Genomic DNA, 14,590 nt, shown 5'->3' with positions numbered 1-14,590 from the left:
AGAAAACCAATTCAGATTGTTTTTTAAAAAACTTCTAATTATACTCTCACCTCAATTTATCTTAGAAGCAGAAATTCATCTGAAAGAAAATTATATCTCAAAACTTGAGTCAGGTAACTAAATGATTCAACAATATAAAACTGGAAAAAAATTAAAAAGATTTTTTCTCTGCTAATAATTATTCTATTACAGATTCATTTTGCATAAAATGGTTGACAAAGGGAATTGGGTAGTTTGATTTCAATGTGCTGTCAGATCCCAATGACTCAATAGGTTGTGTAAATAGGCCCTCACATTAAGCCATAAAATGGTTTATTCATTTGGAGTACCATGCTATAGCATAGCTGTTCTTTAACTTGTGCTATATTTCCTTTTTTCTTCAAAGATATAGTGAGCTTTTGTAATTGGTGCTCAAGTTTTTCTTCTTCTTTATTAACTTTAATGCCCAGTTTGGTCAGTTGTTTTTAATTGTACCAATAGTATAACCTGGATATACTCTATTCTAAAGGTAATTCAGATTTTGTTATAAAATATGTATGGTGTATTCCTGCTCTGTACAATAATGCACATGCACTCATAAATATGATCGGACACTCTTTTGCACAACTATATGGTACTGAATGAAGACTGGTGTGAATTTTCTGGGGCAGAAAAGAAAAAAACCCAAACAATAAGGCATAACCTGAGTGTTCAGAGGAATATTATTGGGTTTGTGAAACTGGCAATTAAATGCTTGAACGGTTTGCTTTAGCTGCCTACTAAACAGCCTAAATCCAGGACTTCTGAATCTGAGGGCCCCTATAGTCATCTGGAAACATGTAATAATTCTTCCAAAAAATTCAAACCTGTGTGACTTCCAATAACGTGTAAGAAAAAGAGCTAATTTTTATTTGTAGAAATTTATATTACAAACACACAACTTACAAAGGAGCTTTTCGGAACCAAGCTATGTTTCTCCTGCAATATGCAAAATTTGTGTCCTCCCCAATTCTGACAATGTAGAACAGTGCCAATGCCAGTAATTTTCCCGACAGTTTCTTAAATGTGGCTGTGCCTTGATTCTAGATGTAAAAAGGTGTATGTAGTTCCCGTCAGATGAGAATGAGCAATCACCAAGTAGGGGGGCCAAAGCGGGAAACCAGCAATTCTTGATCATCGAGATCCTTCTGAACCTTTTTCCGCATGTAAAAGATAGGGCAGTCACGACTGAAGGAAAAAAGGGGAAAAATCCAGAAATTAGAGCAATGAAGAACTTGCATTTTTTATTAGAATGGCAATTTTTTTTTGTCAGTGAAATCCAGAAATTTGGGGGGTGGAGGCGGGGGGGGGTGAGGACAGAAAATAATTCTCCTGCAAGAAGAGAGCCTTTATTTTTTGGATTGTCTCTATCTTGATAAATCAACTTTCTCCTTTAACTAAGAACGTCTAGAATTCTTATTCAGCATAGCCAAAAAGTTGGCTGGGAATTCTAGGGTTAAGTCTCAACACCTCTGAAGGGATCCCAGGTGGCTGGGGTGGGTGGAAGGCTTTAGTTGCAATGACAATGAAACAGAATAGTTTGCACCAGTATTTCTTAAAAGGTTTTGCTCTCAGAACCCTTTTCTATTTTCAAAAATTATTAGACAACCTGTGATCCATTGAGCTATTTCAGAGATTTTCCTTACTTAGAGACAGAACGACCAAGAGCACCCCCCACCCCCAAAAACCCCAACCCCCGCTCCTCCCCCAAAAACAGCCTAGTGGGAATAGCAGAGATGTCTGACTTCCTGCTAGTTTGACCAGGGCTCGCAGTCCTCAGCAGTCAATTGTGGGACCAGCCTACTTGGTCTCCAGAGAATTTGGGTGGGACCTGTCTATTGAATCTGCAAGTAGCAATGTGGCAGCACTTACAATAACCACAAATTTGCCAAATTTCAATCACATGGGAGTTATGGGTCTTGGATTTTGGTGCACTCTGTAAATTAGCCCTTTGAGGTACCTTAGTTCAGACATTGTTACTATACAATGCACTGTTTCAACCAGTTAAAGGTAACTGACAAATTTAAATGATGAGACACGTAACTGCCAAAGTAGAATTTTTGTAATATATAAAGGACCTCTATAGAATTTTTGTTTATATGAGTTATATTTATTGATATTTACTATATTTAGCAAATTAAAATTAATGTATTTGTTTGTTGAATCATTTAAAAATAACAGTATTAAACCATTAGATACTAACATACATATTTTTCATTTTTAAAAAATATATATTTTTAACAAATAAAAAATAAGAGTGGCATGGTTACATTTTTGCAAACATCCTCAAGATCTGGCAAATAATCTTGATTTTGCAGACTCCAAAAGAAGTCTTTGTGGATTCCAAGTCCATATGTTAAAAAGCACTGGTGTATACCCTCATTTCAGACAGAAAGCTAGAAGATTCTGGTTCTAAAATAACCCTCCATAGAAATGCTTCTTACAAACTATAACTATAAAATAAAAAATAAAAAAACAGCGGGGACTGAGTTTAGCATAGAGTAGATTTCAAACAGGATAATTTATGATATAGCATATTGTGGGAAAATCTGACACTGGATGCTTTGTGACCAAGGCTATTATGTTAAATCATAATATGGTTTATTTGTTGGAATGTTACTCATTACCATGAACACAATAATAATTTAATTAACTCCATTTGGGGTATCATGCACAATTTAAACCTATTCCAATGAGAAAATTAATGGGGTGAGTGGGTGGGGAGTATGGTGCTTGTTATCTATTTACACATACTAATGTGTTGTTTTTAATGTAAAGGAAAATTTAAATGATTACTCTGCATTGCAGTCAGAAGCCCATTTATGTCATCAAGACTCTACCCCCAAAGTTCTTAAATTCTAGCAGCCAGCCTTTGCTTGTCCCAATATCCCATTTAAATGTACCTCTCTTACACTCTTCTCTAAATCCAGACAACCTAGCTAACACATGTTGACTACCACAACATGAAGCTCTATCTTTTCCCTCCCAATCCCTTTGCCAGCTGGCAGGTGCTATATTTATAAAGGCAATAAATGGCTTCAGGTATACCCCCGCCCCCTACCTCTGCGTGGGAGCCATCTGTTTGCTGATCCCTAACCAGCTTGATAAGCAGTTGTAAACACTTGGGGGGGGTGGCATAAAGCCATATTTTATCCCAATATCCCGTGGGAACATACAAGAGCCTGTGCTGCCATAAGAGGGTGTGGTGGGTGATCAGTCCTCACCTGGTACACAGTACATCTTCATGTAAGCTCCCTTGGCAACGCTGACACTGTGTCCATAAACGAGAGAACTTTTCTTCCAGGCAGCTTAGATGGGTGACCTATGGGGAGAAAGAAAGATGGGAGAGGAAGAACCACAAGACAGAGCAGCAAGCCGTTCTCCCGTGGATGTGACCCAGCATTTAAAAGGCACTGCAGCCTCAAACTACTTTGAATATGTTATGCATGTTGGGATCCTCAAAGTAGATTTGTAAGGCAGTACATTACTATATCCGTGTTGCAATGGGGAGCCCAGAAAAAGGTCCAGATCACACTCCTGCTAAGCCGTAAGGTTGGTCTGTACTTTCCACCATGTACAAATCTGGCCATAATGGCCTATTCAACAAACACACTTGAAAAAATTAGGTCAGAGCATGTTATGAATTTTTTAAAAAGGGAAAAAAGGGGGAGGGGGAATCCCATAGAAATGGAGAAGAATATGCAAAGGGAACAATAAGAATAAAGGCAGGAATCTATTTACAATAATTTTCTGATCACAATGGGACATAGGGAACGCTGTTCTTATCCCTGTGAAATGGCATCTGTATTTTGACGTTTTTTTCTCAGTTTAGGTTGTGGTAATCAAGATTGAGAGGTTTAAGTTAAAAGGTAGAGGTTAAATCTGGTTCTACAGATTTACCCCTGACCTAGGACAGGACTGCTTATATTAGGGATTTTCTGATTTCTGTGTTCAGACTTTTTGTCCTTATGTTGTTACCAGAATATTCTGCTTTCAAACTGCCAACAGTTCCCAAGTGGTTAATCTTAAAATAATCCCTCCCCCCACCTCCCAGTGAAATCAAGTATTTGTGATTTGCAAACTCAACATTTCTTTCATCTGACATTTCTCCTTTTTCAGGGAAACAGGCCTATTAGTCCTTAGTAGTGGATTATAAGCCAGCTAAAGCTGCCTGATCATGAATTCATTTACCTCCTTCTGGTAAAGTTCAGATTGCTGAGCCAGGCAGAACTTGCACACAGCGCCTGTTGAAGAGCAAAATATATTTAAGAAGCATATCCATTCACCCTATTCTGCCACATGGAGTAACATTCTCAAATTCATGCTGGAGGGAAGTAGCAAACCAGGAAGGCACAGAGAAACAACAAACTACATTTTATTTGCAACAATGGGCTGGATGAATTTTACTTGCATCTGGCACTTATATGATCTCTGCCTCTGGGAAAGAATTTTCAGAAAGTCTAATTATCCCAGAATATTTCAGTGTAATTTGGGAGGATGAAGAGTCGCTTAAGTCACTTGCTTCACTAATCTCAAGTTATTCATTCTTCCAGTTTGTTGTTGTTATTCACCTGCCTTTTGATTAACTGCGGTTAATCAAAGATAATGGGATCACAAAAGGAAACCACAAAAAGAACTCTGATATTCCCTTTTGAAGTGTTCAAGAAATCTTCTTTAAACTTTCCAAGATAATTCAATTAACTTGTTCCCAAGCTTTTTCTCTACTGAATGCAAAATGTACAGATCACCAGAAATCTTTTTCATAGCCCCAGAACCACCCTATCACAAATATGTAGGCTTAAAAAATTCACTTTGCATTGTTTTTAGATTTTGTAGTGTTTAAGGGTACAGCATGGATACATTAAGTTTTGCGTAAGTGTAAAACACCAGTTTCATTCAGAAATGTGTTCCCAAAATAAGTCCTGACTCCTTCCATTTTTGGACTGCATCCTCTAACACATGACGTGCAAAGTTTGCTGCAGCCCTTCAACCAACGGAAGTTGCACATGTCTGTGTTAAACCATGTTCCAGAAATCAATCTCCTCGCAATGAAGCCAGGAATCCCGGTAGTAAGCTTTGCTGCCTATTAGCTTCATATTCATCCAAGGCAAATGCCAACTTCTGAACATTCATCTCTTTTCCTATAATGTGCACTTTTCTCTCTCCTATAAATTTCAAGGAGACTGAAAGCACTGGGACAACAGCAGAAGTCACAAACTGTGAAGTGTGTTGATCTATTGCAAGAGTTTTCCTGCTGGTAACAGAGGCGCAGCTTCTGTACTCTGTGGCAAGTTCCGGCAATAGGAACTTGCAACATGCACTGTTGGTTAGACGTGAGGTATGGGGGAAGGGAAAAAGAAATTAATGGACTCTGAGAAGACATGTGGGCAGAGGCAGGATCTCACCGTGGTGGTTGAGCACAGCCCGGCAACCAATGCAGGTGCTTCGTTTAGTAGCAAAAGCCATGAGTCCTCCAACTTTGGCTGTTAATACTGTTTTGCAACGAGTGTGTTCTCCCTCTGCAAGGGAAAGATATGAAGGATCATACACACCACAATCCAGATCTTTATGCATATTAGGGAAAATATTGCTGATTTCACCTGCCCAGTCAGTCATGTTTTTATTTATTTATCAAGAAAACGTATATGGACATCTAACTCACTCTCAGTGACTCTGGGCAGCTTACAAAAGTAAAGCCCCTGTACAAAAAATATTCTTGCTGTTGTGAAAAAAGCAAGAGGGCTAGTTTGGTCTACTGATTAAGACAGCAGACTATAAAGCAGGAGACATGAGTTCTAGTCCTGCCTTAGACACGAAATCTGGCTGGTGTTGGGCCTAATTTTCTCAGCTCACCTCATTTCACAGGGTTATCATTGTGGCGAAAATAGGATGCCTTGAGTTGTTGATAAAAATATAATGAAGGTGGGGTACCAATAAATATATGAATCCAATTACCCAGGGCATCTCCCAAATTTTACCTGCCCAATCAGTCAATCTCACAGATAGTCTCCTTCAAATCAAGCTTGATTCCTGGTGACATGCCTATATGGTTTTCTTGGCAGCAATCTGAGATGCTTTTGATTTTCGGGCTTCCCAGTCTGAAGCCCTCAATTAGCTTCCAAAGTTAACCAATAATAGGCAGGTGCTCCCATAGACCATTTAGTGTATCTCTGCTCCTTCTCATCCAATATCTCAGCTGCCTTTCTTCCTATAGCTCAATTGAAAAAAAAAAAGGCAGCCTGAGCTTAATGGTCTCAATTGTTATTAAAAGTCCAGAGTGAAGGTCCCTACCAAACCTGTTATTCCAAGTCAAAATCAAGGTCGTATTTTGATTTTTTGTTGAAGGTCAAAGATTACACTCACTCAGTAAAATATTCTGAGCTTTGCCCTCTCCCAAGATAGGCTCAAAGATACGCAAGAGGGGCTTAGCTAGTTGTTGCTCAAGGTAGTACTGAGTGTCAATGGGCAAGTTGTTCTCCAGCACATAGATGGGATCCTAAAAAAAGAAAAGAAAGACACAAGCAAGAAGCATTGTTAGACACAGGAGCAGAAATAGAATGCTAGGACATCTCGGGACAAAGCTATTTTATCCCTTTACTGAAGGCTGAAAGCCACTTAACTGGCTCAAATGCACATGCATTCTGACAATAGTAGGGAAGAAATATTTACTCTTTTTTTCTTCCTTCTTCCATACTTACTTCAGATTTCATGTATGCTGCAACACCCTTGGCAGCGCTGATAATAACATAAGGAACTCGATCTCCCAAGTTGGGAGCACTGCCAGGATCCCGCCGACGCATCCTAAAGGGAAAGGTGATAGGAAGGTCACATTAGTGAAAGTGAAGGATTGTATGAAGGATGAAGGCAGCCTGGAATTGAGTAATCTCAGAAGGAACTGCAAATCAAGCCCAAACAGAGTCAGGGTGGACTGAGGAAGAGGGAAGCAGAATAAGAAGCTCTGGAGAATTATACATTTCAGACATGGGAGATGGAAAGTTTTGACAAGTGGAGTATTTTCCTTGAGCAGAGAGGTATCTGAGAAGGAATCAAAAGGGGCTGAAGGGATGGAGAATGGCATAGAAACTATACAGCAGAAAGTATAGCCAGTGTCAAGTCTTCTCCACAAATGTGGCTGCAACGGGGCACTTTCACCTTCTAAACTTTTGTTTATCAAGAGGCAGTGGAGCAGCCAAAAGGGCCCTGTTACCTCCCAGGTGTCTCTGGGTGGCGGATGACATGGCTGAAGCCAAGACAGGAAGCCCAGAGCCAAGGAGTGGGTGTCACAGAAGTTCCACTTGCAGCTGCACTCACCACGACTATTTCTGCCTTTCCCCTCAGTCATGCCTGGCTGGCCACCCCACGCCCACACACCTTTTTCCGCTGTCCTGAAGACAGACAGGGTGGGTATCACTTAGGTTAGCAAGACTGTGGGGAGAGAGAGATGAGGCAGCTCCAAACCTTCAACGCTGCATAACAGTTTCCTTATCAAATCCCAAGAGAGGGGCCAGACATAGATGAGAGAGCATATGTTTTGTATATGCAAAAGGTACCAGGTTCAATCCAAGGACTTATTCCTAGCCCTATTGCAGGGCTAGGAATAAGTCCTTGGAGATTTATTTCTAGTTAGATTAGACTTGGAAAGAACTAATGAACAGGATCAATCGAAGGTTGTTTAACAGATTTATTCTACCTCCTCCAAGTCTGAATACTGAGTATCTTCAAGTTAGAGGACTCTTGTTGCACTTTTAAATAAGAAAAAGTGAATTAAAAAGTGAATTCTCTCTCGCTTTCAACTCACCTCTCGGCCAATTCCACATGAGCCTGGCGCCCTGCATATTCATCTGCAGTGCGTGTCAATTCCTTGGTGATCACCAACTGTGAAATGTCAACTCTGTTGCACAACAGATCCGAAATCACTTCCTTGGCATGGGTGACAGCCCCAGAAGGGTCCCTGAAAAGTACAGGGCATGTGACAATTAGGAATGTCCTCTTGAGGAGAACAGAAATTCTGAGCTTTGCAAACGAGAGAAAGGCTGGGGTGGGAGTGGGGATAAAAAAAATCTCCAACCAAAGGGGCAATGTGTCAATTTAGGAGCTAGTATAGTCTACCTCTCAGAATGTTACAATGAACTGGGGAAACCCCGATTCAAATTGTTCCACTCAACTGCAAAATTCGTTGTATGATTTGGGCCAGTTATTCTCTCTCAGCCCATCCTACTGCAGGGAGCTGCTCTGAGGACAAAAAAGGAAGGGGAATGGAGGACATGGACTGAAATTCCCACACTGCCCACCTTATGTAGAAGTCAGAAATATTGCAATTCAAAATATAGTTTAGCAGTTACAAATATTTGTTAATACTGTCCCTCTACAAATAAATTCCTGCTACTCAGGAGATGCTCATCAGACACAATTCCTAACATTTACAGACCTATCTATGAGCAGCTTCTGCAGACAGGTGTTGATAAGATTTGCCACCAGGGGGCAGTTGTCTCGACGCACAGTCTCAATGCCCTTACAGTCCATCTTGTCATGCATGTCAGAGTTGGAAGAAAAATACAGGCCAGCATAGCGCTTCTTATTGATCAGGAGATATGGAAAATATACCTGGTAGAGAAAACATCATGGCTTTGTATAGTTCCCAAAACCAGATTCCATTTCAGATGATTTATCCAACTATTTAATTTGAATAGGATCTCAGGAACTGAAGAAATAACTGTCTGGTATAGAATAGAATAGAATAGAATAGAATAGAATAGAATAGAATAGAATAGAATAGAATAGAATAGAATAGAATAGAATAGAATAGAATAGAATAGAATAGAATAGGAAGGGACCTTGGAGATAGTCCTAGTCCAACCCCCTGCATAGGCAGGAAACCCTACACCACTTCAGACAAATGGTTATCCAACATCTTTTTTTTAAACTTCCAGTGTTGGAGAATTCACAACTTCTGGAGGCAAGTTGTGAATGCAAGTTGTGAATTTGAGAAGACACACTCCACTTTGTTTATGGAGTAGACAATTTCTTTAGCATATTCATATGGGTGGCACCTTGTCTAAAGACAAGAAGAATGGAAAGCAACGAAAAGGTATCAAGAGTGAATGAAGAAACCAAAAAGGAATTAGCCTATTAAGTAGACTTGGAAAGATGTTTGGTAGTATTCCGTGTGAAAGGGAATAAGAAGTGACAAGAAGTAAAATTTAGGAAATGCAATAAGATTGGACAAAGGGTACAAAGATCCCATTTTGGCTTTGAGAAATATATGTATGCAAACAGGACAGGCATAGACACCAGTGGATGGTCAAGACTGCAGAAAGAATAGTTGCAATGAATCTGACTTCCATAGAAGCATCTCCTGTATGTTGCACAGATCAAAAGGTGGGCTGAGAAGATATCTGCAGACTGCTCACATCCTGGACATGAATTGCTTCAAGTCCTTCCCTCATGACACTGCTATAGGGCATTGTAGTCAAAACTACTAGATGATTTGTGCCATCACTCTGCTAAAAGCCTAATTCCCATAGCTCTGTGTGGCTGTATTATTATTTATCCTTCTTGTTATCTTCTTTACGTCCCCCTTTTAATTAGTATATTATTATTACTCTCTCTATTGCTTTGCATATGCTTCTATACCAGAAACAAATTCCTTGTGTGTCTAATCTCATCTGGCCAAGTAAAGTATTCAGTTCAATTCAATAAAATTCAATATAGCAAAACTCTCAATTGTCCTTCTCAGTGAAAGACTTTGAAGTAGAGAGGTAAGATTTTTAGCTGAAAATCGACCATTCAGCTGTATGTCTAAGGAGTTATAGTAGTTTGAAGGCCACTAGCACATTCTTAAAAATGTTTTTTTTTTCCAGGCATGTAACAAAAATGTGCTAATTAACTGAGTTCCCATAGTTAAAATAGTATCTAGTATGACATTTGAATATTCACTGAACGACTTAATATTGGAAATTTTGATTAAAACTTCTGAACATTTATTGTTATTCCACATTATCTCAGTATCATTGTGTTCTATCTTCACTATCTGCTTCTTACAAAAAAGTGCCCTGACGGGTTGTGGTTCTCCAGCTAATTTTGGCAGACCTCAAAAGCAGGAACAAATAAGAATCTAGCGGGAAATCCAGGACTTTAGGCTGGATTACAAAATTGAAAAAGAAATGCTCTGGAAGAGGGGAATGGCCAAGAAAATTACATGGACATATGAAGTTGTCTGGAAAGGAATTCAATAACAGAATTTACCTTAATATTATAATATCCTATTGGTGGAAGCTTCCCTGAATAGATATTCTTCAGAGGTGTAAGAAACATAATTTCAGGAGTGCATCTTGGACACACCTGAAAGGACCAAAACAGCTTGACAATCTTGTGTCAAGTGCTTATTCAAACCTACTTCAATATCATCAAACGTACCTTCTCAAACTCCAATTTGATAGGTGGAATGAAATGGCTGGAAACCCAGGCTGCTGCTTCCCTGCCTATTTCCATGGATTCAGCAACTGATTCCACACCCAGACGGCACATCACTGAATCTGTGTCCCCATATATAACCTTCAAAGGAAGAATGAAATCTTCAAGAACTCTCGTCCTTCTTCATCTCATCGGAGCATTTCAGTCATACCAAACAGCTACTAGATTCCTTTGTCAAAAGACATAACATACCACCACTCTTCTTTTTGTCAGTTCCGCCTCTCCACCCCGGTTCCCTTTAGAGAGAAAATGCAATTCCCTCCAATGTGTAGCCCCAATCCTTAGAATCATTGGAAATATGATCACATTGTGTCAGCCCTTTGAAGTAGACCAGGCAAGAAGCATAAGCCAGGTATACCGGAAATATCTTTATTTTAAGCATTCATTTTAAGTTCATGCAATTCAGAAAGCATTTACTCCCAGCCTTTACTTTTACTTGCCAGTAAACTCAGGAGAATCCCTTCTGAAATGCTCTCACACCCCCATTATCTTTGTGGGCTAAGATACCTTTTGCATAACGGTTGTCTAGTCTGTCTTCTTCCTGTCACTCAGTCATTCCCACATACGGTTACATGTTGCCAAAGAAATGTGTAAAGAATGCATTGACAAGATCTCAAAAGATGACAAGACAGGTTTTATGCTAACCAATATTGGAATATAGCAAATACTTTCTCTTCTAAGGCAAGCATGGGCAACCTTAGTTCTAGAGCCAGAAGTGCTCTTCAGTTGAATTTCGTATGACTTTTGCTTAATTTCAAATATGTCAAATTCATCTCTGCACAAGCAAGTATTTCAGACTTCTCCCAAAACCTAGTGACTTCTTCCCTGGCTGCCTTCAGCTTGATAGACGGTGTTAATTTTTTTAAAGAAAAGACAGGTTATTCAATTTTAGTTCTAATGCTGCAATCATTAACATACACAACCCAACTGATCTATTCCTTAACAGCAAAAAAAGCTGTATGCTGCTATTCTACAAAGTACATTGCCTTTTCAGCTTTCCTGTCCATTACTATTGAAATATAAATGTTTGCCCTGCTCTACTCACCTTTGCATCAGCCTTATATCCATTGGCAATAGTGTACTTGGATTCTACTAGTTGCTTTGTTTTTTCAATCATCTGACGCCCAAACCCAGTCACACTCTGAGGAGGAATAGTTAGCAAGCATTATTTTCATCTTTGAAGAGACAAACAAAAAGGTTTAGTTGCAGTAATTTTACCTTTATAGAAATACTTGGTGTTTGAAAAAAAATATTTTCTAGTTTCTCTCTGATTATATATTTTTATAAATACCATTTTTGCTACAAACTATATTCTTCTGTAGAAGTAGGCAATACCAGGTAAGCTTCCCAAAGAAATCCAGAAAAACTTTTTAGCAATACCTACTCAGGTAAGGGCATCGACTGTACAGAATTTTTGTAAACAGAAAAAGAATAAAGGATTATTTCTAACAACTAGAAGGCATTTCAGCTTATCACAACGACAGCATCTGGTTTACAAAATATGCTTTCATTTTTCCTTTTAATTAAATCAGCAGAAGGAAGATATTTTTGCAACGGGGAGGCAGTTTTTGACTGCGACCCAGTAAGCTGGTTCTTATCACTTCCTCTAATAGGAAATCTAGTTGGTGAGTAGCAACTGGGCTGTTAATATTCTCTTGTTGAGAGGAATTCCAGGGCTTGCAAAAGGACTTTCAGAGAATCTAAACTGAGTAAAAACTGAGCAATCAGTAGGACTCTGGGGAAAAAACGTCAATGCTTCAAGAATTGCATTAATTAGTAGATTCTTCAAAGCAGTGGCATCTTTTCTGTTTTTAGGCTCATTTGGAACTCAGGCAAAACCAAACTTCCATTAGACAAATAATAGAGAGGTGCTGTGCTTGCATTTAGTATAAAGCACTTCCTCTGAATCATTTTCTCAATGTGCTCCTCCCTAACAGTCAAAAGTGTTTTTTTTAAACTGCTACAATTTTTAAAAAGTACATATATTTTATAGAGACAATGTTCAATAGTACTCTAAATCAGAGAATTAAAAACAATATTTAATTCTCCCACAATGTTTCTAGAAAATAGTGAACCCTGAAATTTGATCTCTTGACATTAAGTTCCCCACCCACTTAGAAAGCCTGCTTAGTTTCCAAGCAAATATCTTCTGGCTATCTAACCAAACTTGTAGAATTGTAGCTAGAACAATCAAGATGCAAAAGCTGAACATTTTGTTTTCGGGCATAGATAACCCGACCCCTTAGGCTACCCCACATAGGTCATGGGCTTCCCCTTGCCTATCTTTTCAGAGAAAGCACATCTATCTCAGAGTTTTTGTTTAGTTGTCATAGTTGTCACCATACAAATCTTCAACATCACTCCTTCCAAATATTGCGCAACTACAGCTACCATCACCCTTCATTTTTGGCCCTGCCAGTTGACATTTGTGGAAGTTATATTCTAAAATGTCCAAATTAGAAATGGCTATTTTAGATTATCCTGTCCTAGACAGGAATTTGTCTACTATTTTTTAAAAAAATCATGTGATGGCAATTCTGCATTAGCTTCTCACACGAAATTAAAATATTTTTCTCCATCCTTCTGCTTGCTTTAAAGTTTCAGCTGATCAACTATAAAACATTGGTTCAGTTTATAATGTAAAAATAGTTTTTAAAATCTTAGCACAAGTCATTAGCAAGTGAAGGGACAAGAGGGCAAAGACTGGAATTAATTAGTGACAATTAATGTGGAATCAGTTTTAGTGACAACTAATAGCAAATACTTTATTTGGATGTGTCCTGTGTAGATACACAACTGCCCCAATAGGAGACACATAACAAGGGTTTCCAGCATTCAGAAATAGATCCTGCAGAAGTCTCCTAACTTTGACAGAGATCAGGCTTACCTGTGAGATTTCAAGGCAAGGTAGTTTGCCTACTTGGGCCCCAGTGAATCCGTAAACAGAATTGGCGCTGACCTTGAGAGCCAACTGTCGTCCATCCAGCACCTGTCGCTTGAATGGGTCAGTCTCCTGCTTCAATTCTAGCTTGGCCCTTAGCCAAAGAGGGAACAGAATGAGGTAAAACCACCAATTCTTCTTTACTAGCTTCCCTTACCAGCTTGGTTTATGTTCAGAAATATCTATGGATTCAGGCTCCTGCCAATGGCTCTGTGTTCATATAAAACATACTGTAATCCAAGCCAATAAATGTCTATTCTGACCAGAACAGCTGTCCAGTGCTTTAGGTAATGTTCTCATCTTACGTATTGCCCTGCTTCCTGACATTTTAATTGGAGATAGCAAGACTGAACCAGAGCTATTAATGTGGTCTATTGTGCTCAAGTATTCCATTTCTGTTCCTGTAATCTACATGCTAAATTATGACCTATATTCCCACATTCCTCCCTTTTCACCTCTTACGAGCAGCCAGCAAGTTCTCCAAGATCTCAGGCAGAAGACCTTTACGAACAGATGACTTCACAAAATGGTCCCCCGTAGGGGTACGAATGAACTGCTCTGGGGAAAGCCTAATAAAACAGGAAACAATCGGTCAGATCATAAGTAATCTAATCCAGACCATAGTTTAAATGTTACCATCTCAGTTTAAACTATATCTTACCTCAATGACATACCATAGCAATCTCCCCTGCCTAGTCCCCTCCCCTTCCTGCTTTAAATCCCTTAAGTTCATCTACAATAAGATTTTGTTGGAGAAGAACTAGAGTATCAGCACTCTGGATTTTGATAAAACAATCTTGTAAATAATGAGGCTTACAACCAATCAGCTAAATTTTTGAGAAAATAATTGTGCCAGGAACATGAAGCATTAAGAAGTCATTATTGTCTCTCCAACTCCAGAAAACGTGGACTAATAAATTTTATCATTTATTATTTCCCTCCCATTCAATTCTCCAGGTAACTGAGTAAGAGGTTAGCAAGATACTTTCTTCACTCACCCATAGCGCTCAACTGCCCCCTGTTGTAAAAGAGTAGTATAGCATAGATTGTGAGCCATCATGATTGAAGGGTACAAAGAGGAGAAGTCCAAAGTTGCAATTGGCACATCATAATAGCTAAAAGAGAAATATTTTTGTTTAAATGTGTATACCACCACCT

General features: G+C 39.0%; 1 protein-coding gene across 3 annotated transcripts in view; it reads right to left on the bottom strand.

Moving 5' to 3' along the window:
- Positions 1 to 859: 859 nt before the first annotated feature.
- The window catches only part of POLD1 (DNA polymerase delta 1, catalytic subunit), a 31,040-nt gene continuing 17,309 nt past the window's right edge, over positions 860 to 14,590 (bottom strand). For all 3 annotated transcript variants that reach the window (XM_026710738.2, XM_026710736.2, XM_026710735.2), the window contains exons 16-28: positions 14,431 to 14,547; positions 13,888 to 14,001; positions 13,379 to 13,526; positions 11,537 to 11,632; positions 10,435 to 10,572; positions 8,447 to 8,622; positions 7,817 to 7,969; positions 6,717 to 6,819; positions 6,382 to 6,514; positions 5,424 to 5,537; positions 4,210 to 4,262; positions 3,243 to 3,340; positions 860 to 1,206 (exon numbers count right to left, since the gene is read on the bottom strand). In XM_026710738.2, the coding sequence (XP_026566523.1) occupies positions 1,110 to 1,206; positions 3,243 to 3,340; positions 4,210 to 4,262; positions 5,424 to 5,537; positions 6,382 to 6,514; positions 6,717 to 6,819; positions 7,817 to 7,969; positions 8,447 to 8,622; positions 10,435 to 10,572; positions 11,537 to 11,632; positions 13,379 to 13,526; positions 13,888 to 14,001; positions 14,431 to 14,547 (1,540 nt within the window). In that variant the 3' untranslated portion in view covers positions 860 to 1,109. The remainder of the gene's footprint in view (positions 1,207 to 3,242; positions 3,341 to 4,209; positions 4,263 to 5,423; positions 5,538 to 6,381; positions 6,515 to 6,716; positions 6,820 to 7,816; positions 7,970 to 8,446; positions 8,623 to 10,434; positions 10,573 to 11,536; positions 11,633 to 13,378; positions 13,527 to 13,887; positions 14,002 to 14,430; positions 14,548 to 14,590) is intronic.

This window comes from Pseudonaja textilis, chromosome Z, assembly GCF_049901715.1.
Source record: "Pseudonaja textilis isolate UNSWEBS1 chromosome Z, rPseTex1.2, whole genome shotgun sequence".
In the NCBI taxonomy this organism is placed as follows: Eukaryota; Metazoa; Chordata; class Lepidosauria; order Squamata; family Elapidae; genus Pseudonaja; species Pseudonaja textilis.
Note: the sequence above shows the minus strand (reverse complement) of the source record. Positions and strands in the feature narration are given on the sequence as shown.